This window comes from Gallus gallus, chromosome 5 (genome assembly GCF_016699485.2).
Source record: "Gallus gallus isolate bGalGal1 chromosome 5, bGalGal1.mat.broiler.GRCg7b, whole genome shotgun sequence".
Lineage (NCBI taxonomy): Eukaryota > Metazoa > Chordata > Aves > Galliformes > Phasianidae > Gallus > Gallus gallus.
The window spans coordinates 55176767-55203774 of NC_052536.1; the positions used below are offsets into that span (position 1 = coordinate 55176767).

General features: G+C 40.1%; 1 protein-coding gene across 2 annotated transcripts; it reads left to right on the forward strand.

Annotated features, from left to right (window-relative positions):
- Positions 1-31: 31 nt before the first annotated feature.
- Positions 32-26475, forward strand: EXOC5 (exocyst complex component 5). Of its 2 annotated transcripts, XM_015287510.4 has the most exons (19): positions 32-158; positions 3736-3827; positions 7605-7752; positions 8126-8320; positions 11872-11936; positions 12440-12468; positions 12638-12747; positions 13197-13241; positions 13343-13483; positions 14558-14640; positions 15103-15312; positions 15580-15615; positions 16466-16613; positions 18803-18911; positions 19185-19305; positions 19714-19800; positions 21873-21981; positions 23031-23246; positions 24181-26475. In XM_015287510.4, exons 1-19 carry the CDS (start codon positions 132-134, stop codon positions 24367-24369), a joined length of 2160 nt encoding a protein of 719 aa, XP_015142996.1. In that variant the 5' UTR covers positions 32-131; the 3' UTR covers positions 24370-26475. The 2 variants fall into 2 exon arrangements, with proteins under 2 accessions (XP_015142996.1, NP_001012607.1); NM_001012589.2 differs by lacking the exon at positions 15580-15615.
- The last annotated feature ends 533 nt before the right edge of the window (positions 26476-27008 follow it).

A 27008-nucleotide genomic window follows, 5' to 3' on the forward strand; every position in this document is an offset into this window, starting at 1 on the left:
CGGCACTGCCGCCCGGCGCACGGCCATTTCCGGCGGGCGGAGGCGGCGCCGCGGCGGCTGCTGCTGCTGTGCCGGGACACAATGGGCGGCAGCGGCGGGGCGGCGGAGGGCCGCTGAGGAGCCCTGAGGCCATGGCCACCACGGCCGAGCTGTTCGAGGTGGGTGAGGGGGTTCCCTGCGGGGTGTCCGGGCCCCGGGGTGGGGGAAATGGGGCCTTCGGACCGTGCTGTGTGCGGGAAAACCCGGAACCGGGAGGACGAGGGGGGAGGAGGAAGTTTGGGTGATGGCGTGCGGGGCGGGCGGCCGCCCTCCCTCCTCGTCCTCCCTCCCTCCTCGTCCTCCCCTGCACCGCTGTCAGCTGGGCCGTGGGCCGCAGTGCCGGGCTGACAGCGCTCTGCTCCGGAAGGCTGAGCCGGGCGCCTCTGAAACACGGGGGGAACTTCGCCCAGCGGCGTCACAGCGTCCGAGTGCCTCTGAAATGGGCAGCGCGCCCTTCGTTTGCTGCGGCATTGAGGCCCAAGAAGGCAGATATCTCGTCCAAGGCCACGCACAAGCAGGGCAGGGCGTTCGGCAGGAGCCTGGTCGTCCTTCTGGCTTGGACGTGCCGTGACCTGCATGCTTGTTCCCGTGGCTGGTGCGTGGGGATGAGGTATCACCGCCAGCTTGAGGCACTCAGGTGCCCATCTGGTGTGCTAACACTGGGACACGCTTTCCCCAGCCTTCAGGATAGGCCTTCCTGTTTCATCACGGGGTCCCGTGTCTGTGGCTCGTCTAAAGGCATTGTGCTCACTTGGCTTTATGAATCAATGCCAGCACATGGCTGTTGTGACTCACGTCTTTTTGCTTGCCTGGCTTTAAGAAACAGGGACAACAATACAACGTGATCTAAGTAGGTAGGTGCCAGGCTTAGTGCCTTCTACACACCTCCACTGTAGACTCTTCTCAGAGGTTTCATTTCCCAGCATGGCACATGAGATTATGTGGATGCTGAGTGTGGGAGAACTTCTGTGCGTAAAGAAAGCTGTGTTTGGGCACTTTGCCATCATGCCCGACTCGTTCCATTTTGCAGCAGAGGTGAGATCACAAAAGTAGCTGAGATCTTTGCAAAAAGATCCTTTTGAAGTGTTGTTTTCCAGTAGGGAAAGCAGCACTTAATTCTCTCCTGCTTGCATTTCTCTTTCAGTACAGAGGCAGGAGGAGTTATGTTGACATTTATTACATTAATATTGCCTCGTGCATTAGATTGAAGCGACTGCTTGGAGGTAAGAACATGAAAACGTGCTCATTATGGGAGTAACCCTCAGCTGCATCCTGAGATTAGCGTTAGGTTTCAGTGCTTGCACGAAAGCATGTTTGAAAGTCATTTTCAATATGGATATGTGAAGTTGCATAGAAAGATCTGCTGGAAATTGAAGCTAAATGCACTCGTTCTACCCCGTGTAACTCAAAATATAACGATTATTTCTAGATTTCAGGATTTTAATGTGGCTTGGTCCAGTGTAGTGTTCCTACAGGCCAGGTTATCGCCCACTTCAGGCCTATCTCTTATTAAATCAGGAGTATTGGCAGAATGGATAGGATCGCGTTAATTCATCTCGAGCTGAAGCTGAGTTCAAAGCTGTGAAGAAATTGACTGTTGGGGCTCATCTGATAACAGGCAATGGACTTGCAAATGACATTTGTAGAAGCTGATTTTCAGCAGTTTCTTCAGGACTGGAAAGGAAAATTAAAATAGGAATTAGGCTATCGGATAGCTATAGGTGACTGTATTATCAAGATAGCATTAAAAGCTGTATGCATTTCCTTGAGAGACCCAGCTTGCAGAAAAGCTCTGTAAAGTTGGTTTAAATAATAAAAAAGAATCATTATGTGTGTGGGGGCAGTTATAATGTGTGAACATTTGAATGGACTATAGAATCATAGAATGGCTTGGGTTGAAAGGGACCTCAAGGATCATGAAACTCCAACCCCCTGCTGCATGTAGGGCCGCCAACCTTCACATGTAATACCAGCCCAGGCTGCCCAGGGCCCCATCCAACCTGGCCTTGAACACCTCCAGGGATGGACGGGGCATCCACAGCCTCTCTGGGCAGCTGTTCCAGCACCTCACTACTCTCTGTGAGTGTGAAAGTGTATCTGTGTGCATATGTGTATATCCGGGCACGTAGTACACATCAGTGAGTAGTGCATCCTTTATACAGGGCTATTCCATAGGGTTGGTGTTGGTGTTCTTGCAACTACAGCAGTACTCCAGCTGGGTTATGGGATCTTCAGGGGAAAGGCTGTGGTTTTTAAAGGAAGGAGAAGTGCTGAGAGTAGCCATAAGGCAGCTATGAAGCTGGGGGGCTCCCCAGAAGGGGCTGCTGCTGTGTTGAATGGCTCATTTCACCTATAATTAAAATACCGAAAATATTCCCAGTAACTTGTATGTGAAGATGACATAAAGAGAGTTTATACTTAGTATGAAAGCATCGTGTTGTAACCTCTGATGAAAAGGGTCCACGTACGTGTAACAACATTGCATATTCCAACTTAAGGTATGATTCTCTATCAGGACGAACTGGGATGAGGAGATGAGTGATATGTTGGGAAATGCATTTTCCATGCTGTCGCTTTTGAAGCTCAAGCAAGTTGCCTGAGCAGAACACAGTTGCTGTAGTCAGTCTTTGGAAGAGGAGTCAACCAGTGAGCTGGGTGAACTTCTGCACCAGCCAGCAGAATTCATCACGTTGCAAAGTATATTCAGAATGCTTCTATATCTCTGTTTAATAGCTGGGCTTGACTGAATAGGGCATGATGTGTTTGGGGAGAAACACTAAAGCAGCTTGATTAATATGAGCAAGGACTGGAAGTGTTTGCTTTCTACCCCTTGCTTTTGCACTCCTGGTTCTGTGTTGGGTCATGCTTCAGTTTTAGATCCATTGCACATAATGGGAAAAGCTCCCTGTGAAGTCCTGGGGGCAGTGAGAATGCTCAGTCTAAGGTGTGGCAGCATTAGCACCAGTGCAGTGCTGCGAGGTAACCAACAGGTCTAAAGGAATAAGTAATGCTTGGTGGTGTTGGTTTATTTGTTTTGCTGTTTGTTATTTAAGGGATAGGTGTCGTTGCACTTTGTTTTGGGGCTGTTGAAGAAATGGCTGAGCTGATGCATTTGATCAGCTAGAATACGAGCTCTTAGTTTTATCACATAGAAAGTGTTAGGAGCAAAAATAATCCTTCACCATTGTGCAGGATGTTTGTGGAAGATCCAGCAAATAGTATGGGGCAAACTTGTGTAACCTTGTGCTTTTAGCACCATGCACGCCCTGTTTTTTCTCTTCATCTGCTTTGTTTCTGCAGCTGCAGTTGGATGTCGCATAGTGGGCAGCAGCATTCTGGCAGTGTTCTGCCACAGAGCAGTGCTTCGGTTCCTTTTGCTCGTGGTTTAGCTGCAGAACATGTCAGGCACTTTGCAATGACAATCCATAAACTCACTGGGATGTAAAGGCAGGTAATGTAGAGGCAGCTCTGCACAGACTGAGAGGGGCAGTCTGGCAGGTAGTAGGCCAGGTGTTCAAACCCACCACGTTGAGAACAACGTTCTTTATTAAAGATATCAGCAGAAGGGGTGATGTGCTCATTGTCAATGCTGTGGTTGCTTTTCATCATAGTGAAGCTTCTAAATGCTTACAAAATGATGTGCCTCATCTTAAGCAGCTGCTTACACATTTTAAAGAGTTTTTGTTTCGTGGCTAGGAGCCCTTTGTGGCAGATGAATACATTGAACGGCTGGCATGGAGGACACCTGGAGGAGGTTCCAGAGGTGGAGAAGCTTTCGATCCAAAAAGGTAAAATAACATTGCTTAATGGCCTCAGTGGTTGCATCTCTAATTGTACTGCTTTACTACACACACAACAAAAAGCCTGTATGGAGTGCTGGTGTGTATCCAGTGAGATTTTCGTGTGGGAGAACAGAGTTGGTGACCATGAGCCAATTATTCAGAATCAGCAAGAGTGGGGAAAGTCGCTTTCTAATTTAGGCTGTTTGAATAAAGGAGAATTGATGCTGTTGTTCTTTGTCAGACCTGAATGTTCCAAAGCAGTGAAGTTTCTGGATTAACGCGTAATATTAAGCTTCACTGTTAAGATCATTAAGTCAACTTAATGAGTTTCTTGCTAGTTTAGCTCCCTAAAATGGCTTGCTTTAGGCCCCGGCACTTAGAGTGCTGTTGCAAATAAAAGTTACAAACAAACTGGTAGGCTGAGAAGAAGGACAGGAACGTGGCAATGTTGACATAGCTTGTTTTGATCTGAGTCTGTGTGCTGTGGCTTGAACCAAATGAGCAGCTCAATTCTTCTGGATGGAGGTGGACTTGTGCACCTTTTCTTTGCACTTACCTGCACGCTGTGATGGCCCATCTCAAACCAGCTTGACAGAAAGTTTAGCTTCATCAGTGTTGATTTAGAATTATGGTGGTGGATCGATCCACAGTGTGCAGTAGCTTAGTGACTTTTCACCCATGCAATCTTATTTCTGTTTGAGGTTGTTTGCAGCTACCTAAGATAAAAATCCTGAGAAGTTTAGGGATTACTAACGTCATAGATGAGCTGTTACTCAAAATGGATGTGAAAAGCTTCATTAACGTGGATGAAAGACATTGGCAGTCTGGCTCTTTGGAGGAGGATGGATGCTGAACTATTAACACTGAATCAGAGGTCAGCATCCTGTACAGAGCTTTACATGCAATATAAGCAGGAAGAAGCCTGGAAATACACACCGTTGCTTCCTTTAGCTGTTTCTCCAGTTGTGCCTGGTACTTACTTCACAGTAATTAGTGATTGCTGCTAACACCAACTCATAGAATTCTAGAATAGAATCATAGAATCACAAGGTTGGAAAGGACCTACAAGATCATCTAGTCCAACTGTCCTCCCATTACCATTACTACCACAAGCCACTAAATCATATCTCATAGCTCCTCATCCAGATGCCTCTTGAACACTGCCAGGAACGGCGACTCCAACACCTTCCTGGGCAGGCCATTCCAGTGCCTGACCACTCTCTGAGAGAAAAAGATTTTCCTTATGTCTAATCTAAACCTCCTCTGGTACAGCTTGTGGCCATTTCCTCTATTGTTGCCTGGGAGAAGAGGCCAAACCCCTCCTCATCACAGCCGCCCTTTAGGAAGCTGTAGAGTGCAATGAGGTCTTCCCTGAACCTCCTCTTCTCCAGACTAAACAATCTCAGCTCCCTCAGCCTCCTCCAGACCCCTCACCCTTTGTTGCCCTTCTCTGGACATGCTCCAGGGCCTCAATGTCTTCCTTGTAGTGAGGGGCCCAAAACTGAACACAGTACTCAAGGTGCGGCCTCACCAGTGCTGAGTACAGGGGGATGATCACCTCCCTGCTCCTGCTGGCCATGCTGTTTCTAATGCAGGCCTGGATGGCACTGGCCCTCTTGGCCACCTGGGCACGCTGTCGGCTCATGTTCAGCTGAGCATCAACCAACACCCCCAGGTCCCTCTCCTCTTCAGTCATCCAGCCACTCAGCCCCAAGTCTACGGTGCTGCATGGGGTTATTGTGGCCAAAGTGCAGGACCCGGTACTTGGCCTGGTGGAACCTCATCCCATTCACCCTAGCCCAGCGATCCAGCTTATCTATATCCCTCTGAAGGGCCTTCCTACCCTCAGATTAACCTCTCTTCTCTATTTCTGTGGGTTTGCTCGTGTTAACTTCTGCGATGCACTCTCACACATATCAGGATGAGTGGAAGTCTCCCACAGCAGTAAATAATTTTCTTGTGAGATCTTCTAGTATAGGAGGAAGGGGAGGCAAAAGAAACAGAAACCTTTTGGCTGTATGGTTTGGGGTTTGTTTTTTTTCCTGTTTTTAGGAACTCATGCTTTCTTTGGCTTGTTTTGTAGAGAGGATGTTGAATTCTTTATTTCTGTTCTGAGAAACATACCAAGCAACTACCTCTTGTATTTAAGCATTCTTTCCTCTCTTGCCATGTTGAATGCTATCGCTGACTAAGTGCTGAATTGGCATAATACCTGTTTCAAAAACAAAACTACCCCAAACTGTATGGAATTGGCTTGTTAAAATGAACAGAAAGTGCACATCTTGATGCTTTGGTTTGAAAGTATGCTTTCCGTGACTTCAAATCATCCAAGTTTTATTTTTAAAATACTTATATATATCCCTCATAGTTTTCTCTGGAATCTAATGCGAGATGCTGGCTTTTTGGGGTTCTGGCAAGCAGGGAATGGACGAAGGGAGTTGTAAGCATTTGTCACAGTCATGGTTTCTGTAATAAGTTGTCACTTTTTCTAGGCACTCTTGTAAAGATACCACTTGAAAGACTAATTAGTTTTTCAGAATTAGAATTACTAATTAGTTTCTTAGAGTAATACAGTGAGCAAAAAGGCACCAAGCAGCAGGGTAAAAACCAGTCATTTCAGCAGCAGAAACAAAAACAGAAAATTCAGTTCCCTCTGTGCAAGTATGAAAATCACATTAGTATCAATTATGAATTGCTCAGAGAAAGCCCTACGTGTTGGCCAAGAGAGTAGCAGCAGTTGTTATTGGGAAGGAGTCATGTGAGGGGAAGACAATGCATTCCACTTCTCCCCTCTGTTTCCTGAGAGTTCCTAGCCTGTGTGTGGGGAGCCAGGGCAGGACCAGTGTGCCTCTTCTGTGCTTCAGCAGTAATGCACGTTGGAAGGACATCAGCTTCACGTATAGCTTCTGAATAGGGTGTATTTGAAAATGCACGTTCCTCAGCACTCTAGAAGTAGCTCCCTGGAAAAGATTTGCGTTTCTTTTCATCTTCTGCTTTGACCTTAAATCTGGACAACAAAATTTTCCATTCATTGATATATTTCTAGTTATTAGTACGAGTTTTATGGCTGTGGAGGACCTGGGAGTAATTAATTCCCTGCACAGCAGTGACTCGTGTTTAAAAAAAATATGAGCTGAAAAGACAGCTGGAGTGGGACAGAATGGACAAAATCAAGAATGAAAAGGGAGCACATTGAGAGTGGAATGAGAAAGAAAAGAGGAAACGTAAGAATGCATTCAAAGATCCTATGATCTTCATTGCCTATTAATAGGACAGTGACTTACAAGTTTATTATAAAATCTACAGTACAGTAGAAATTATTTTAGAATCATAGAATGGCCTGGGTTGAAAAGGACTGCAATGTTCATGTCGTTTCAACCCCCCTGCTATGTGCAGGCTCACCAACCACCAGACCAGGCTGCCCAGAGCCACATCCACACACTGAAGGGATGTTGTTGCCTGAGCTTCCTTTGTCTTGATGAGATTTGTTTAAGGAAGGTGGGGATATAGGGATTTTTGTACTAGTGAAAGAACCAGGCTCTTGAGCAATTGGTGTTTAACTGTTTACCCTGCTCCATATAATGCTTACTTGATCACGTAGCTTTTATGTAGGCATAGTTCTACACAACTGGGATGGTGTAGTTTAAAATAAGATTGCATCTGTAATTTAGGCCTGATCATATCAGCATTGTAGGTGAGCTCTCGTTTGAGTTATTTGCTCTTTACAAATCTACAGTATCTTTCAAACTAAAATCTGCCTTAATGTCTGTTATTTTAAATCAGATTATTGGAAGAATTTGTGAATCACATCCAAGAATTACAGGTAATGGATGAGAGGATTCAAAGAAAGGTGGAGAAACTTGAACAGCAGTGCCAGAAAGAAGCCAAGGAATTTGCCAAGAAGGTACAAGAGCTGCAGAAGAGCAACCAGGTACAATCTAAAGCATGTAGTTGGTACTAAGCTTTGCACATTTAGAAGCATCACGTGCTCCCATCAGCGTTTCTTGGTACAGCATGCTTCTGTTTGAGGTAAAAATAGAAAATGTGATGGAAAGCAATTTCTCCTGTCAGAGGCTGCTTTATCTGCATGTTCCAGTAATGACTGTTAGCTATTCTTCACACTAGTTTAGTGGAAGATGCTAGACTTCGAGCAGTTGCGTGAGCTTAATTAGTGGTTCCAAATAGTTGTGCAGCTCTGAGGTGGAAAAGCTGATGCCTGGATTCTGGCTGATGTAAATGGAGTGCTTCCAAAAAGTACAGGAGATGGAAATCTGAGCATTGTGCCCGTGTGTACGTTCTCCCAGGTTGCCTTCCAACATTTCCAAGAACTAGATGAGCACATCAGCTATGTAGCAACTAAGGTCTGTCACCTTGGCGACCAACTGGAGGGGGTAAACACGCCGCGGCAACGGGCTGTGGAGGCTCAGAAGCTGATGAAATACTTTAATGAGTTTCTGGATGGAGAGCTGAAGTCTGATGTTTTTACAAACTCTGAAAAGGTAAGAGCTGTCAGCGGGATGAAAGCAGTTCAAAGCAATAAGCAGTACTGCCCTAATTACAAGCTGCTACCATGACTTACCATGGTCAGACTTCAAACCAGTGAGTGACTGACTTGTTAAAGTTTCATTGTTCTGAAATGTAAATTAACAACACTAGGCTGCAGATTGCTGATAAAGCATTTGTATTCAGTGATGCTGAATGTGGCAATGTTGGCATTTTTTCACTTTATGAAATTATCCGAGATTTGAGAAATGCTGGCGGGGGTAACTTTAGAGTGCATACAATATCTGCCCTTTTTCTTTGAACCCTTTGCCTCAGATCCACCCTGTAACGCAGAACGCTTCTGAATGCAGCTTCTTTGTGAGACTTCACTCTGTTGGGTCAGTCCACTGGCCTTGGATACCTTTTTGTCACAGCATGCTTTTGGGCTTTGTGTAGTCCTGTGGCTATGTCTCCACCCTCTGAATTTAGAGGAACTAGGCAGGCAAACTTCAAAGAAATGTTAAAGCATTTTGTTTTTCTTACGCTTCAGAAGTGTGTTTGTGAAGCAAATAGAATCTGAGTGGCCTGGCTAATGGAAATAAATTGTAGGAATAGTGTCCAGCTGTAAGCAAGAGGGGGCACATATCTTTCACGGCGCATAGGGAAACGTAATCAGTAAAGGTGGTTGATTTTTTTATTATTATTATTTTTGTGGGCTTTTATTGTTGTTTTTGCTGTTGCTTTTGTTTTTCTTTCTCCGAGTGCATCCTGAATGACCATCATGCCCTGGATAGGTTGTGTGCACGGTGGTATGTAGTCAAAAATTGCAGTATTGTAGCAGCAGCAAAAACTTGCTTTGCGTGTTCAGCAAAAATATCTTTTCTTGAAATGCATCTCATTAACGACCAAAGAGCTTTCTCTTAATGTCATCCCTCACTGCTGAGCTAAAGGTGCCTCTTAGGGAGCTGCAGAACAAGTAATTACATACACTTGCATTTCCCAAGAAGTCTCTGGTATAGTGACATCTGCATCGTGCTTTGTGGGTATGTGAGAACTGCCTGTTGATAGTTTGTCCTGTTCAGAGAGGGAGTGCAAGAAAACCTTTTCTGACATCCAGGGAAAACAGGAAGGTTCCAACATAACAACAGTTCCTCTGTATGTAACCTTTTTTGTCGTCTTCTTTTTTTTTCCTAATAAAACCTTCATTTTAAAATTATTTAAGAGAACACGGTAAATAACAAGGCATAAGGTAAACCAAGTTGTTATGTCTGCAGAAAAGTCTCATAAGGAATTTAACTTGATTTTTTGTAATATTTTCTGTTGGAGGCTCTGAAAAATCTGTGGCACATAAATATGATTAGCCTGGAAACTGTTAAACAAATTAATCTTGATATGCCCTGAAGACATAGAGCAAATGTGGAAGAGGAGGAGTGCAGTAAGGGCCAGAAGTCTGATGTCAGTCTGCAAATGAGGTGTGTGGGGACACACATTTAAATAGCAAGTAGAAGTAGTGTTTATAAGGGAGCCTTCCTAGGTGTGAGGTATGATATCTGAAGACATCTCTGAACTAAAAACATTTCTGAAGTATCAGATAGTAATAAATATTCTGAAAGGTAAAATGTTAATATTTTGGCAGCATCCTCTGATTTTTGAGCTGATGAGGGTTTCCATTGCAATTCCTTGTTCTGTGCCATCTTTTATGCAAGTGTGGGCTTCTCTCTAAGCTGTTCGGGGCAAGGGGTACTGAGAAAGGGAGGCAAGGAGTTGCAGTGCAATTATTTCTGCAGGAATTCATGTTTTTCTTGGCAGTGTCAGTTCTTATCATCTGTTGGGTTCTTACCATTTGTATTATTTTTTTCCTTATGTTGAAGTTGTTGTTTCCCACGTTACTTTGTCCTTGATGTACTGAGCAATTTCCAGCTTATCTCTGCGATGGCTTTTCTTTGCTGTCTTGTCCTAAGCTATGTGCTGTGTGTCTTCATCCTCCAAGCTGTTACCATTTGCCTTGCCCTGCCAGCTAACCAGTCTCTCTCCTGCACTGAAGTGTCTTAAAGTGAGCAAGTCAATTAAAGAATGGTTTAGCAGCTCACTTATTTATCATGCAGCAGCATCGTTGTGTTCAGCATTCACTGTTATTCTTACATCCTCTTCTGCATTGGTTTTGTACTCAGTATTGTTCCATTACGCCTTTCAGCTTCTTCATACCAATTCTGTTAGAATTTTCTTTTGCTATTTTGTCCACTTTTTCAGATGCATTATAGCCTTTAAGTTGTGTCTTACAGAATCAATATTTATTTTGACTTAATGGTTTACAGGAGCCCGATTCAATTAAAAATGAAATATGTCTGGGTTTAAGCAGAAAGCATGGAGAATTGATTCGTCTTGGCTTCTGTTGTGCTTAAGAAAAGGCTGTGAATTCAATAAAAATCTAAGAAGTTAGCAGCTATTGTGTGAAAAGAAGACAGGAGATGTTGCATCTGTTTGCTGATGTTTTTTGTTTGGTCTTTATTTACCTTTCTTTTGGGCTTTTTTTGGGTGATGCTGGTGAATAAGTGCTGATATACAGACTATCCTAATGACATCAGTACTGAGCAGAATTGTTAGTTAGCTTGAAGCAACCTTAATACCTAATAGAAATAACTGCTGTTTCATTGGATTTATTTGAGGAGCATGGCTGCTTTTGATTTAAGAGGCTATTGTAAGCTGACAGTTCCAAACATAAGCTGCTCTTAATAAGCAGAATGACTACGCTTTATTAGAGCCTCTATTTCTGCTGCACAGCCAGCCTCGTGCAGTGACTGTGCTCTGTTTTCCTACCTGTGCATCTTGTTCTGTTCTTGAGAAGTTTTAATCCCGAGCTGCTCATAAGCAGTGGCAGAATAGGATCTCAGTGCTTCTGTTCCTCTTGCTCTAGTTCTGTGTACATGACTAACAGCAAAAGCAAGACAAATTGCATGCTCTTCTTTTTACTTTCTGTTATGTCTACTTGTATGAAGGCTTTGCCTGGGTGTAGTAGTCAGTTTTCCTTGCTCCCTTCAAGGTGCCTTCCAGTCGCTAAGATCAAATAGTAAAAGTCTTTACAGCTGTCTCATAGCCATGTTTTGGACCAGTCCATGCCACCTACCAAATAAATGACTTTTCTCCTAATTCATCACAAAGTATCGTGTTGCAGTTCAGCCATCTATATGTTACAGTCATCTATTTTATTTCAGTATGGAAGGGTGCAACACAATTGCTCTAGCCACGTTACTCAGGGGTGATTAGATCAGGAACTCTGGTCTGCAAGCCATGTTGGCCTGGTATGGTCTTAATGACTTGTAGAGGTGTGCTCCACATGAACAGATAGCAGAAGAATTTTTATCATGTTTAGACCAATGTAATTTGTATATTAAATAATATCTTAAGCATCTTAAAATGCGTACTGCAGGAAAGTGATCTCCTACATGGTATATCAACTAAAAGGAATATAAACTGTGGTGTGAAAGCTGAACAGTAGAGATGAAGGAAAGGAATAGCCCATGTTCAGGCCTTCTTTAATAACTGGCTGTCATGTTTTTACTCGTAACAGATTAAAGAGGCAGCTGATATTATTCAGAAACTGCATTTGATTGCACAGGAACTGCCTTTTGACAGGTAAAGTTCTACCTGAATGTCTCTTTAAAAAACAAAGCAGAAAAAAAATCCACAACAACAACTTTACATAGCTGTAATTTTATAATGCTTTTTCTTTTTTTTTTTGAAGGGAATAATGGGGACAGCAGGGAAGGGATGGGACGGGATGGGAAGGGGCTTTATTTCACCCAATGATTCCTATAGCTTTGAGATAGATAGAAATAAGCACACCATCTATTCTTGAATTTGTGTTCACATACTCATGTTGTAAGATCATCTTTACGTACACATCCTAAACTGCTTAACAGACTTTTAATGGGATAATTTTGGTGTGCTGACTTAATGCTAGATTTGGATTAGATGCTTGTAGGTTCTTATGGATATGAAGTATGTAACTTCTCTGTCGTCTTTGTGTTACATATATTCCTTTTTAAATAGATCATGAGTAACAGGCACTCTGGGATGTCTGAGTTCTCTTGTGACGTGGATTTGAAATTAATCATGGTATTTTTTGATGTTAACAGGTTTTCTGAAGTAAAATCAAAGATAGCAAGTAAGTTATCTATCCAGTTCAATCCGTATTCCCATATATGCATCGTAAAAGCTGATTAAAGAAATATGCAGTACCGTTGGCATTACCATTTTTGCCAGTGCTTGTATTACGTAGCTTCATGGATTATTTTTAAGTTTTTTTTAACCTTCTTTCCTCCATTCCCTTCCAGGTAAGTACCATGACTTAGAGTGCCAGCTAATTCAGGAGTTTACCAGCGCGCAGCGGAGAGGTGAAATATCCAGAATGAGAGAAGTAGCAGCTGTCTTGCTCCATTTTAAGGTAAAAATTAATTTAAAAACAAAACAAAAACCCAAAACCAACAAAAATCCACCAGCTCATCTTTTAAGTGAAAATACTTGCACAGGCAAACAACCATAACTTGAATACCTTTTAAAAATACTGAGATATTCCATCTGAAATCAAATGTAGGGGAATAAAGGAGGCAAATGCCATCCCTGGAGGCATTCAAGACCAGGTTGGATGTGGCTCTGGGCAGCCTGGTCTGGTGCTGGGCAACCCTGCACACAGCAGGGGGGTTGAAACTAGGTGATCATTGTGGTTCATTTCAACCCAGGCCATTCCGTGATTGTATGGTGGGGAATCAGAGACAGTGTCAATAGAGACCATTCTTGTGTTAACTTCTTTGCAGGAGTTTTATTTCCTTAATTTTGTTCTATATAAAAAACCTGGAGAGCCTGGTTTTAAGACTTTTTTTTCTCCTCCCACAGGGCTATTCCCATTGTGTTGATGTGTACATAAAACAGTGTCAAGAGGTAATGCATTTTTATGTTTTACACACATCTCTTTGGGTGTTGATTTCCTCAGTTCTATAAGTAGTTGTAAATATGTTGTGAAATTGTTTCCACAACCCTAGGGTGCATTCCTGAGGAATGATGTGTTTGAAGATGCAGCCATTCTCTGCCAGCGAGTGAATAAGCAAGTTGGAGAAGTCTTCAGCAATCCAGAGACTGTGCTAGCCAAACTCATCCAAAACATCTTTGAAGTTAAACTTCAGGTATTTCAAATATTACTATGTTAAAGTAATTGAGGAGGCTTTTTATCCGTATGTGCTAGAAGTAAGAGTTGCTCAGAGTTTACAGTATTCATAGTCTTGTGTAATGATGTAGAATCACAGTTGATTGCCATATGGTGTTTCATACAGATAATCAGACCCATTTCAAATGAAACTACTTGTACTGTGAATACAGCGAGAATGAAAAGATTCAAATTCAGTATGTAAAATTAAAAGGGAATCAGTACATTCATTAGCTAGTTCATGAGATGTCATACATATTTGATTTCTTTTGTGTGCCACCTACCCAGATTATGTCAGGAAAAGTAGTTTCTCGTTTAATTAATATCTTTAGTCTGTTCATAGTTGGAATTGGGTTTCATGTTTGAGGTTAGCATTGAATAATAAAAAAGAAATAACTTATGCTTGTAATATTCATATGAACATTTAGAAACATTAGTTGAAAACATCATTACCCATCCTGAAAGTGTACTCCCTCAAGTATGTGAAGTCAACAAAGTGCCTATTCATTGCAAAGTGCCATTTCCCAGTCGGTGTTATTCTCCTTGTTGATAATATAGAGTAGTGACTTAGTTTGTATTTCATCCCCAAATTTGACCATCAGTTTTGACTTGGTATTTTATGGTAAACAACATTTTTGTCCAAATAGTCGATTGCAGGAAGACTCTAAGCTTGTATCTGCATTATGTATGTATTATAGTAAGCAAATATATAAGTACCTCTTTTTCTTACTGTCAGCTGCAGACATGCCCTTAGGCCTCTAGTGGTTTTGATTCCTTAAGAGGGGGAGCTTGTGTTTGGTCAAGCATGTTTTCAAAGCAGTCTGTCTTTTCTGTTTGCTTTACCTGCTGCTACTTTGTATTATTAAATCATTTTCTTCAAAACAATGTATTTATCTGTAGAAGACAGAAGGTCTGTTATATCAGAGACTTAACTCAAAGACTGTATGAATTGCTTAAGGTGTGTGCTTTGAAGTAAACTATATATAGCGTAACAAGTGAGGATGACTTGAGGTTTGATATCTATTCTTCTAACAGATATACCTAAATTTTACAGAGTTATGTAAAGGACCAGCTGGAAGAACACAGGAAATCGGATGCAGAACAGTATCTTAAGAATCTTTATGATCTGTATACAAGGTATATACGTGTAGATGATAAAATTATTGTTGTAGATATCCTCTTGGAATGAAATGGTTAATCATCATCAATATATAGGAAGATAGGACAAAAAAGTAAACTCCTCATAAAAATGGGAAAAACTTAATGTCTGTTAACCTTTCCAGTGATTAGATTTCTTTAGAAACTTTAAATAGCTATTATTATTTTGAATGGGAGGTATTTAGCATTGTGATCTTTTGAGTGTGATTTATTTTTTTTTTAAACTGAGCAAAAACCAGTCCTCCCCTTGATGGCAATTGTGCTGTATGTAATCAAACATGAATTATGCAAAGTTCTTTGCTTAAGTATAAAGCTGCTGCTCGAAGTTCTAATCATGATCTGGATTCTGTTGTGCCATGTACTTTACAAGCATGTAATGCTGTAATTCATACAAATGCAACCTTTTCCTCCTCTCCCCTTCTTTGTTTCTTTTGCATAAAGAACGACTAATCTTTCAAGCAAATTGATGGAATTTAACTTGGGCACTGATAAGCAGACTTTCTTGTCTAAGCTTATCAAATCCATTTTCATTTCCTACTTGGAGAATTACATTGAGGTGGAAATTGGTTATTTGAAAAGTAGGAGCGCAATGATTCTGCAACGTTATTATGATTCCAAAAACCACCAGAAGAGGTCTATTGGCACTGGAGGGTAAGTTTCCTCTATGAAGTTTCCTGCTTCTGAAGTGGAAGGGAGGTGGTAAAGGGAGAAACATTGTATTTTTCATGCTAGATGTACCGTGATCGACTGCAAAAGAGCAGACTTCTAAAGCGACCTACAGCTTTTTATGATTTGCTGTCATTTTCTGTTAACTTTCTCTAAAATCTTACTGCTCTTGATACGTGTGAAGGGTGATGCATGGTATTTGTATACTCATGGAAAATGAAAAATACCAGTTAAACTTATGTTTCAACTTAGGATCCAGATCCACAAAAGGACTGAAGCAAAATTAAGGTACCGAACGCATGTGTATGTGTGTATCTAAAAGCATACATTTTTTTTCACCTGCCCAGGTCTTGTGGTCCCCTCCCAAGACCTAGGAAGGGGAAAAGACCATAGCAATGTCAGTGAAAAAGCTCTTAGTGAGCCCAGAAGATGCAATGGACTTAGAGAAAGGTAAAACAAGACTTCATTATCCTCAGGGTAGAGAAACTATAAAGGAGTAGGGAGAGATGGGAAAGGAAAAAAGAAAACTTGTGTGAGGAAAAGGTGGAGAGGAGACTGTTGCACCATTCAGAGTTAATGGGTTCAGTGTGTTAGGCATGAAGAGTGATTTGGAGAGAACAACAATAGCAAAGTCATGAAATGAATAAAAACGAAGATAAAAATTTAATTTTCTTGGGGAAAATTAAATTGATTGCAATGACTGTCTCTATGGGTTGCTTTATGCATGGAAATGTGTTGGAGCATGCTTGACTTAAGTCATGACTGCACAGATAGGGATGAGGATGAAAGGATTTATGGGTGTGGATGAGAGAGGTGGACCTCAGTGTTTTGAAAGTAAAATGTGACAACGTATGGAGGCTAAACTTTGTCCACAGAGCACACACCCCAGAGGGGGAACAGCTGTTCCTGTGGTATGAATGTGCCATGGTAGGACACAGCTGACTGTGGGATCAGAGGTGGTTGTTTTGCATTTACTAGCAATTTTTTTAAGCTTGTAAGACTGTCTTAACGCTTGCATATCCTAAACTGTGTCTTGGGTTCTGTTTTTATAAGTTAACAACTGAAGTACTGTAAGATATTGTTGAATGTGAGCTTCAAAATTCCCACCCAGTGAAATCTTTCTTTGTCTCTGTTCTAGTATTCAAGACCTCAAGGAAAGAATAAGGCAACGTACAAACTTGCCACTGGGGCCAAGCATTGACACCCATGGAGAAACTTTTCTCTCACAAGAAGTGGTGGTTAACCTTCTGCAAGAAACCAAACAAGCTTTTGAGAGATGTCACAGAGTAAGTTCACTTCCTGCTGTCTTCATTAGACAGAAAATTTTGTGTATAAAATCAAATCTTGAGGTTCAGTTTGATAGGAAGAAAGGAAGAACTTGAGTGTATTAAAAAATTCTTCTGTTTCTCGCTGAGTCAGGGTTATATGAGGGATTTGTGGTTTTCTGTGCAAATGTGGATTTAGTTTTATCTGTCTATTTTTGGAAGAGGTAGGTAGGGTTAAACCTACTTAGCTACATTGGTGGTTCTTTTTTTGGTGTTTTTTTTTCTTTTTAAATAAACCAGACCCAAGAACTGAGAAGAAGTGACTTCTTTTTTTCCCCCGTTTTTGACTACAGAGTTGTTCTCTTGTGTCAAGTGCCGTTTCTGCAGTCATCATAGAGTATCATCAATAAAGAACTGAGTGGAGTCATCTTTAATAGTTTACCTTGATGATTCTGTACTGTTCTTTAAAAATCTGTCCTACCCAGAAGGGTTTTCCTTCTAACTAAATCACTTGCTTTATTGCCTGTAACTTACTGTTTGGTACTCAAGCAGAAGTGAAAACCCATGAAGTTTAATTGGAGACTTCAGTAAATTTCTAGGGAATATTTCTTAGCTAAACTCAGTTATTTCTAACAGTATTTTTTGTGCCTCTAATGTTCTAAATTAGCACAGTGTAGAAGAGGTTCTAACATCTTAGTTATTCAGAAACTTAATGCTCAACATTCTGAGAGGGGACATGTACAAAATAGGTACAACACAGTATTACCTATACATGTAGGGATGACCACATTCTTAGTAGTGTAAGTGAATGCAGGTAGATCATCTTTTTCTCAGTATGCTTGTTGCTAGGAACTTGTTAAAATCATAGTACAAACTTTTTATTATGCATACTTCTGTTTTTTTCCCCCCTGTTAGGGTCAGGTTTTTCTTGTTCTAAAACCAATTGCATATGTTGCATTGGGGAAAACTAGTTAAGTGCAAAATGGATCTTGGGAAATAAGGAGACTTTTAGAATTACAGGCACATTAAAAACCTCTGTGTCATCATATATGCTGCTAAATTGTGTTTGTGATCAGAGCAATTCACTACACAAAGGAGAAGTTAAGTACTGGCCCATTCATGCCCGTCCCTGGAGGTGTTCAAGGCCAGGTTGGATGGGGCCCTGGGCAGCCTGGGCTGGTATTAAATATGGAGGTTGGTGGCCCCGCCTGTAGTGGGGGGGTTGGAACTTCATGATCCTTGAGGTCCCTTCCAACCCAAGCCATTCTGTGATTCTATGACTGGCTAGCAAACTGGAATACTTCATTGTATGACCGATACATGCTGGTGCATATATTGAAACATTCCTATGCTTGGAAATATCCCTAACGGGGGGATGGGTTTGTTTATTTTTAGGTATCCTGTGGAAATCTCTTGGAGTGTTCTTGTGCAAATTAACCTGAATTGCAATAGTAATCTTATTCCAAGCTTTAGAAAGTCTCCACTTAAATCCTTGAAAACCAAACCTCTACTTTTTTTGCATGCGAAAGCCCTGTCACATTTTTCTTTAAAAAATGGGTTTGCAGACAAGTTGCTGCCCCAAATCCTGTGTTGCTTACAGTTCATGAAGGTAGCGATGCTGTGTGTACATGCAGGCATTACTTCACTTAATAACAATTTTCATGCTCTGTTGACTCCAGCTGAACTGTGATAAATGTCACTGAGGTTCAGACCGTATTGTTTTTTCTGAGGTACTGAGACAGTGATAGAACAGCTGCACTGCCTCTAGCTGTGGTCAGTGGCAAAAGCTCAGTGAAAAAAGCCAGGGTGTGTATAGGGTCACCTCTACCAGGTATCTCATTTCAGCACCAAGCAGTGTGTGGTTTAGGTGATTACAGAGATTACAGCTGGATGTTTGTGTTTTTACAACTGAATTATGTCCTTCCTTCGTTTATTATCACTGCTATTATTAGAAACTGTGCATATTTTTGCTTTCCACAGCATCCTGCAGTGTATTGTCTTAATTCTACCTGTTAGTACCAAATAGTTTGTTGATACTAAAGGCTGTTCCTCACTAGTTCTCTGTATGGATGCTTTTAATTTAAAATAAAATTCCAGTTCTTGTGAAATACTCGTTACACTTTAAGCTTATCCTCTACTCAATACTGGGTAAACTTTCAAATATATGTAAAACTGACCTTTAGAATTAAAGTTCTTCTTTTTCTTTTAAGCTCTCTGATCCATCTGACTTACCGAAGAACGCTTTCAGAATTTTTTCTATGCTTGTAGATTTCTTATGCACTGAACACATTGATTATGCGTTAGAAACAGGCCTTGCTGGTGAGTATAATGTTTTGAACACTTCATCTCATTGGCCTTTTTGTGCAGATCATCTTTACAGATCTTTTGCTGCGCCTTATTGATTGGCCTTGTTCAAAATGTATTGGTTAAGTGAAACCTATGAGAAATATTCTATACATGGCTCCATGGTGATTTTTTCCAACTCTTAGCATGTGATTTTAGCACTCGTGGAAAAAGCTGCATGTTTTAAATATCATGCTAATTAGAGAACTGTGTATTGTTATGATATTAATGCAATCTTCTTTCTTTTAGGCATTCCCTCTTCTGATTCAAAGAACGCAAATCTTTATTTCTTGGATGTTGTCCACCAGGCCAATACTATTTTCCATTTGTTTGACAAACAGTTCAATGATCATCTGATGCCATTGATCAGGTACTTTTATTTTGATTAGCATTTCCATTGTGAATGGTAATTTTTGGTGAACAAAGGTTTTTTTTCTTTCTTCATCTCTGTTAAGAAGAAGAGTTTATTCTTGGAGTCGTTCAGCTTGACGTTGCAGGAAGATGAAATACTGTTGTGGGAGGGGGAGGAAGTACCATGTAGGTGTAGGCACAGTGCTCCTTAAGCGTACTACAATACTGTCTATCAGCACTCCACACATTCTGCTCAGGGTCACATGGCTATTGATTTGGTGATCTGAAGCCAGCTAACTCCACCTGAACTGTCCTTTTCGATGGAACAGGAAATATTCACACATTCCTGATTTGAGGAACGGTCCCAGCAAACAGATTTGTTTTGGTGTTCTAACCCTTTCTCACATAACTCTTTATGCTGTTGCAGTTCGTCTCCTAAATTATCTGAATGCCTTCAGAAGAAAAAGGATATCATAGAACAAATGGAAGTGAAGCTGGATATGGGCATTGATCGGCAAGTAGTGATTTAAACTTCTTTAACCACCAATTCTTTTAAAACTCCTTTGTGAGGTATTATTTGGTTCCCTTTTCAGGATTAAATATTTCTGAACACAAAGTTATTTATTTATTTTTTTTTAATGTTATTCTGTGCAGGAGACTTAGATTTTGTTTGTTTAAAGGGTCATATTTAGGTGGCAGTTTTCTGACCCCACAAAATCTGGAAAGAAGTTAGTAAATAATTTTGTTATGTTGAGAGTGCACTCGTTCAGTTTTACCTTATTGTCTCACACTACATTTTTTTCTCCATTTAAAGGGATGATGATTGAAGTAGGTTAAAGACTTGCAGAATTTCCATAAGGAAAAAAGTTTGACAAAAATAGGTTAGATGACGTGTGTGAATCTGTGCTATGGATTACACCTAGTCATAGAAGTCTGCAGACCTGGAATAATTTTGACTCTGACATTAATTTGCTTTGAGATTGTGACTTAGTTTATCTTTTTTTTTTCCATTTCTTCTGATAACAATATTGGAATAGCTGTAACATTTTTAAATGAAGATCATGCAGTAAAGGAAATAAACCTTCCTGTGAGATATGAAAGCTACTCTAGAAGTCATTGAAGTGTATATAAGAATCAGTCCACAGTGGAGAGGGTTGAGAACAGCAACATGTGGGAAAAGTAGGCATTGCATTTGTGTCCTACAGGGTGATTTCTGTGGAGACAAGAAAGAGATGGGATATATTTCCTGAGAGCTCTACAAGTTGTTTCTTAAAGGCATTTTCTGCAGGTGCAAAAGGATTGGTGGGGGTGGAATATGTGTATGTAACAACCGAGATTTTAGCTGTTCCTACTGGAAGTTGATGATAAAGGCTTAAGTGCAAAGCTTGAAATACTTGAACCACAGCGACCATAAGCTTAGCTCTAGACAGCATGGGTCAGTTGTCAGCACTGGAATAGTTTGTAACTGTTTGTGTCAAGTAAATAATCTCTTAAGACTGGCAGCAAGACTTAGGAGAACAAGTCCATGTTGGAAAACAGTGTGCTCAAAGGTTTGTGGATGGAGTCTTCATCAACATGGGCACATTTACGCGTATAGGAGACGTTAGTTTTCAGAAGAATGTTACACGTAAAATGTGTGTTCTTGCTTATGTGCTGATTTGTGGTACCACTGCTGCTAAGAATTGATTGCCTTACCAAAAGGAATGATCTAGTTGGAAAAATAAAGCAATTTCTAATGCTGAAATTGCTAATACAAGTAATTTCTAGAGTTAAAGCCATCAACACTGCAATCTGAACGAGTCCTACAGGAGCTTCTGGAATGGTATTCACAATAATTGTCTGCCTCTATAGAAGTGATTTACTAGTCAACCAAAAGTAGTTCTAATGGTTTTCTGTCAGTTTGTATTCTCTGTAAACAGCCTCTTGGGAGTATTTATTGAAAACAGGAAATGAGGAGACTGTAAAACATTTTTTTAAATTTGATTGCATGTAGGTTGTTGAATGAGGTACACCTCAAATGCAAATTTGAGTCCCTATGCGTAGAAAAGGAGTTTTAAAGGATCCATTTATTACCTTTTTGGACATAAATATTCTTCCCCTGCCCTTCCTTTTGTTTCATTTTACAAGTGTTTTCTGATGCTTGCTGCTGAATAATACAGTGTGATCTAATTCCACTAAACTAAGCATTTGGAACTCTTCCTTTGGCTGTCCCATTCCTTCTGCAACGAAGAATGTTATCCAGTTCCTCTGAAGAGCTGGAATTGAATTGGTTACTTCCTAGTTAATGTGTCCCCTTTAAAACCAACTGGCCAGCTTGTTTGTTTTTTCCCTACTTCTGTTTTTCTTAATGACTTTTTTAAAAGCAAGCTTGTCTTCTTTAGAGAATTTCACTGTAACTTAAATCCACTGTTTCTTATGTTTGCTTTTGGTATATATAGATTAGGTGTTAAGTGGTGAGGGTTTTTTTCCTCATTGTGTTATGCTGCATACTTTTATACAGAATCACTTTACTATATGTAAATATAAAAATCAAGGAAATGAGAATGTTCCCTTCAAAACTCTTAAGTGTTCTTTGTTACTTTAAAGGACTTTGAATTGTATGATTGGACAGATGAAGCACATCTTGGCTGCAGAGCAGAAAAAGACAGATTTTAAACCAGAGGATGAAAACAATGTTTTGATTCAATATACTAACGTAAGTAAATCAAACTATACTGATGAGTTGGAGCTTAAAATGCACTTGAGTGATATCAAACACGAGACAGTGTTTAAGAGATAGACGTTTGACAACGTGCATTTGTTTGGTTTACTTAGCTATTCTACTAAGCAGCAACAGACTCTGTTGAGGAGTGCTTTTCCAAGCTGGAGGAGGACGTTGGAATTTTGTATCTTGTGTCAGACACAAATCTGACACTAGGTGCTGTACAAGCTGTCACAATTCTTTCCCATCCTAAGAGGCCCAGATTTAAAACCAAGATTTTAACTGATAATTGGCTTGAAACTATCCGTTTCAGAAAATTTATTATCAGATACTCTCTAGTTGCTGGGTGCTTTTTCCCCTTAGGAAAAGAGGAAAGCAGCGTGGGTATGGCAAGACCATTTTTTTGCTAGAGAATGTTCTCTATCACTGAATCTGTTGTATTGTAGCAGCCTGGAGGATGGAATTTCAACTTTAGGGCTGGGTTGCATTACGCTGTTGTTAGGGAGGAGTAGAGAACAAACTGTTGTTAATGGGAGGAATATATCTGAATGTGTGAAAATGGGAAGAGTGGAGCGTGGAATCATTGAAACTCAAGGTTGGAAAGGACCTCTAAGATCATCTAGTCCATCCGTCCTCTCATTACCCTTGCTACCACAAGTAGGAGCAGTAGGTTGTAGAGCCTGGTAGTGTGTGGGGAGAGTAAAGATGGCTGTTAAATTGGGTTTACAACTACTGCTGACAAGATTTTAATCATCTTGATTGTCCCCCCCTTGGTTAATTGTTGCTTAAATTGAAAGTGCAGACTAAGCTGAACTGCCACAAAGTATAATTTGGTGGAATGTTGTCTTGCATCCTTCTTTTTTATGTGTACTTACATCTCTGTGGCAAATGAAAACCTGTTGGAATTATTAATTGGAAGGCAACATATGATGTTGCACTGTAGGAATTTTAAAGAACTTACTACTTATGTTCAGCTTATGTTGTAGAAGGCACTTTATGAGAACAACTTTCTTGATTATTTTTTTTAATGTTTTTTTCCTAAGGCTTGTGTTAAAGTCTGCAGCTATGTTAGAAAGCAGGTGGAAAAGATTAGGAAGTCTATGGATGGTAAGAACGTGGACACAGTATTGATGGAGTTTGGAGTTCGTTTCCATCGACTCATCTATGAGCACCTGCAGCAGTATTCCTACAGCTGCATGGGTGGCATGTTAGCTATTTGTGATGTGGCTGAATATAGAAAGTGTGCCAAAGACTTCAAGGTAAGTTATGTGTTTGTTGGTGACGTACAGGCACATTAGTTGATCAGATAATTCTTTATTTTACCATTTCTTCTGAGAAGTTTTCATAAAAATAATCTTTTTTGATTGAACATCAGCATTTCACGTGCTGATGGTACCATTTTGTTGCTTTCAGGCTATATACATATATATATATATATATATACACAGATATAATCTGTATATATGTATATGTGTATATACGTATATGTATGTATGTTGAGGAAGTGTTTAGTGTTTATGATACTGTGTATTCTAGATACAATTTTGTATTGAAATAAAAGCTAGGATTTGATTTCTGGCCAAGGCCTGTGGTTCTCTTGCTTCAAGTGCTTTGTTTTTTCCTAATGACTATTGCCAAAATGTTGAGAAAGTAAAGACAAGGAGACATAGTAAAACCTGTTTTTCTAAGTCTCTTCTAATCGTATTTAGTTAGAGATTAAGTTTGCTGAAATTTGAAAGATTTTTTTTATATTGTACATGTGTTGGTATCAATGACTTTTTTCCTGGAACAGTCTTAGAACTTTAAAAGAAAACCCATCCCTCCCTTAGTTTTCTCAATGATGTCTTAGGGCTCTGTATTGAGGAAAGAAATCAGAAGTATCTTTTTAGCCTTCAGTTTGTGTCTTTGTAAGCAGCTCAATACATTTTTAAATTGCAGTATAGATTTGTACTTAGCACAAGATATGCATACAGTGAGAATAAGCAAGCTATCTTAGTTATTTTGTATTTGTTTTTGCTTTCATTCCATGTGCCTATAAATATTTATACGCAGAATGACTGAAATGTATTTTCTATAGGGAAGATGTATTTTGAGATCTTGATGGGTGTTGTGTTTTGAGACCTAAAACAGTTTTTACTCTTAATACCTCTCTCTTTCTTTCTTTCTTTCTTTTTTTTTTTTTCTTAACCACAGATTGCGCTGGTGTTGCAGCTCTTTGATACTTTGCATGCACTTTGCAATCTTCTGGTTGTAGCCCCGGATAACTTAAAGCAAGTTTGCTCAGGTGAACAACTTGCTAATCTGGACAAGAACATCCTTCACTCCTTTGTTCAGCTGCGTGTTGATTATAGGTCTGCACGTCTTGCTCGTCACTTCAGCTGAGAGCACAGGAGGAAATGTACCTAATGGGCAGGCCTCAGAAAGCACAGGGAATGTTTTCTTTCCAAACCACAGCTGTAACTTTTGTGGAATAATGACTGTTCAGAATAAAACAGCCATATTTAGACGTGACTATGTAGAATGCTAGCTAGCAGGTGAAAATCTGAATGATATGTTAGCTAAAGTTCTCCCAGTGATGAATTTTTTGCAGAACTACTTGCTACTGATTTTTTTTTTTTATTGGACATGTTGGTGTGGGAAAGCAAGTGGTACATGGAAAGTATCTTAGTCTTCAATATTGAATCATCAGATACCATTTGTTAGAGTTGAACTACAGAGCATAGCGTAGGTAATGGATTACATAGAATAGACCAGTGTAACAACATTCTTCATCAATTTTAATGACTTAGAGTTCAGCACAGCTAATCATAATCAAATTATCTTTGATTGGTGTTTCTAAGTCATTTCTTTCATTTAAAACGTTATCCTGCTCAATGTAATTTCTTGCTCTAATTAATTAGTTGGGAATTTCTTTGAGATATAGAAGTAAAAGGAACAGTATCCCACAAAGATGTAATTTATTCATTGTGTAGCATTCTAAACGTAACTAATGTGGTGGAAAGATTTTTTTTTTTTGGTTCTTTGGTTTTTTTTTTGTTTTGTTTTTTTTTTTTGCACCTAACAGTCAAGGGCCCACTGAAAAGTACTGGCATTGTATGACCTGACATTCTTGTTTCTCTCTGTTTAATATTGGAACAGTGAATTTGATAGATGCTCCTGAAGTAAGTGCAACTGCCTTGTCTAGGCTTTGTTACTACAAGGTGAAGGTGCCTGTGGTTGGATTAATACAACTTTTTCCTGTCTCGTTTTGTATGTAAATAAATTCAGATTATAACAAGTGAAAGGATGAAAATGTAGCCCAAGCGTTCATTTATCTACAGGAGGAATGGACTAGATGCTAGTTTTCTAGCAAAAACCTAAAGGTGAAATGTACTGTGCTGATGATAACTGATCCTTGGTGCCTGAGCAATATGAAATGTTGAAGTGTGCAAAAGCTTCTCTTCCACTGGTTGTAATTTTAATATTGGAGACAGACTACTTCTGCATCAGTTCTACTGCAGCATTTATTCGAGGTGCTTCTGAGATGGACCCATTGTGTGCAAAGAGAGAATTGAAGCACTTGTGGTTTGAGACATCTAGGGTAGCTTTTCCTCAAGCAGTTGAATATTGTTGTAAATAGACCTTTGTTCAGAACAGACTCATGGAAAACAGGTTGGAACTGCTGTGGACTGTGTCTTCAGTCTGACTCACATCGTCTCCAAACAGATCATCTGTAACACTTTTATTTCTACTGTGGGCTCAGCGTGCATTATGAAAACCTTTCTCTCCCATCTTCAGAGCAGCAATTCTATAGATTTACTCTGTGGGTTGGTCAAATAAAATTATTTTCGTTAATGACTTCCCAGGTGTAGTCAATATCGACAGACTCGTGCGGAACTTCTCTTGGTTAGTTGAGGTTCTTCTGCTTCATTTTCCATTTAGCAGAGCACTCTATCAGTAAACAAGAGAGCGGATGCCAGACTTTCTCAAAGTGTTCTGGGAGCCTGGCTGCTTTGTTGAGCTGCAGAGCTCTATTCCTTGGCCATGGCAAAGCCACAAAGAGTTTGGGATGCTGGAGGAGGCCCATGCTTGTACTGCTGCCATTTTTTCCTTCCAAAAGCTCTGATGTGAATTCAGATGATACCTCTCTGTTACCTCTGCAACTGAAAGCCAACAATTTTAAGGCTGTGGTTTTATTAACCAATACAAAATCTTTCTACAACAAATAAAAAAGTGTCAATTTGTAATAAATAACTTCAGAACAGTGAACATCACTTTAAGATCACAGATCACAGAAGCGCTTCAGAATTTGTTGTATGGTTGTTTTGACTTATTTTAAGGTTGTATGAAATGTATTTACCATATTTCTTGCTTTATTAGCTGTGTTTCCCACGAATGTGCTCAGTGCAATATTTCCATTATGCCTGTTAAGAGGAGGCAGCAAAAAGTAGGTGACTACTAGAACATACATATGTAAACTCTTCCTCAATAAAAAGAATTTCCTCCGGATAACTTTCTTCCATTTCATTTCCACATTCTTCCAACGTCTTTATGCTCGATTATTAATAAACAAAACCCATTCAATAAGAAAAATAGAGGGGGACAATAATTTTACTGATCAAATTAATCACTGATGTGGGCTTTCCTCTTCCCCTTTTCATGACAGAGCTCCCCATGCACGTACTGAAGGAGTTTCTGTATGTTGTCAGTAAGTTTGCTTTGCAGTACAGCTGGGATTGGGATAGGGTGAGAGACTGTAATTTTCACGCATTTTTTTAAGTTTAGAGCTATTATAGCATATATAATCTGGGAAAATATTTCCAATGGCTTCTGAATACCACTGAGTACTATCCAAAATACAAATATGCATTATAATGTTCGTGTAATGAAGTAAAGTGTTGCCTTCCTAATGCTTGCTCCCAGAACATTGGCATTTAACAGGCTGGCAGCCAAATGGATGCCTGAGAGGAGAGCGCGCGTGTGTGTGTAATTATGTTGTCTACAATTGGTGAAAATGGCTTTGCAGTGAACTGTTGTGGGCT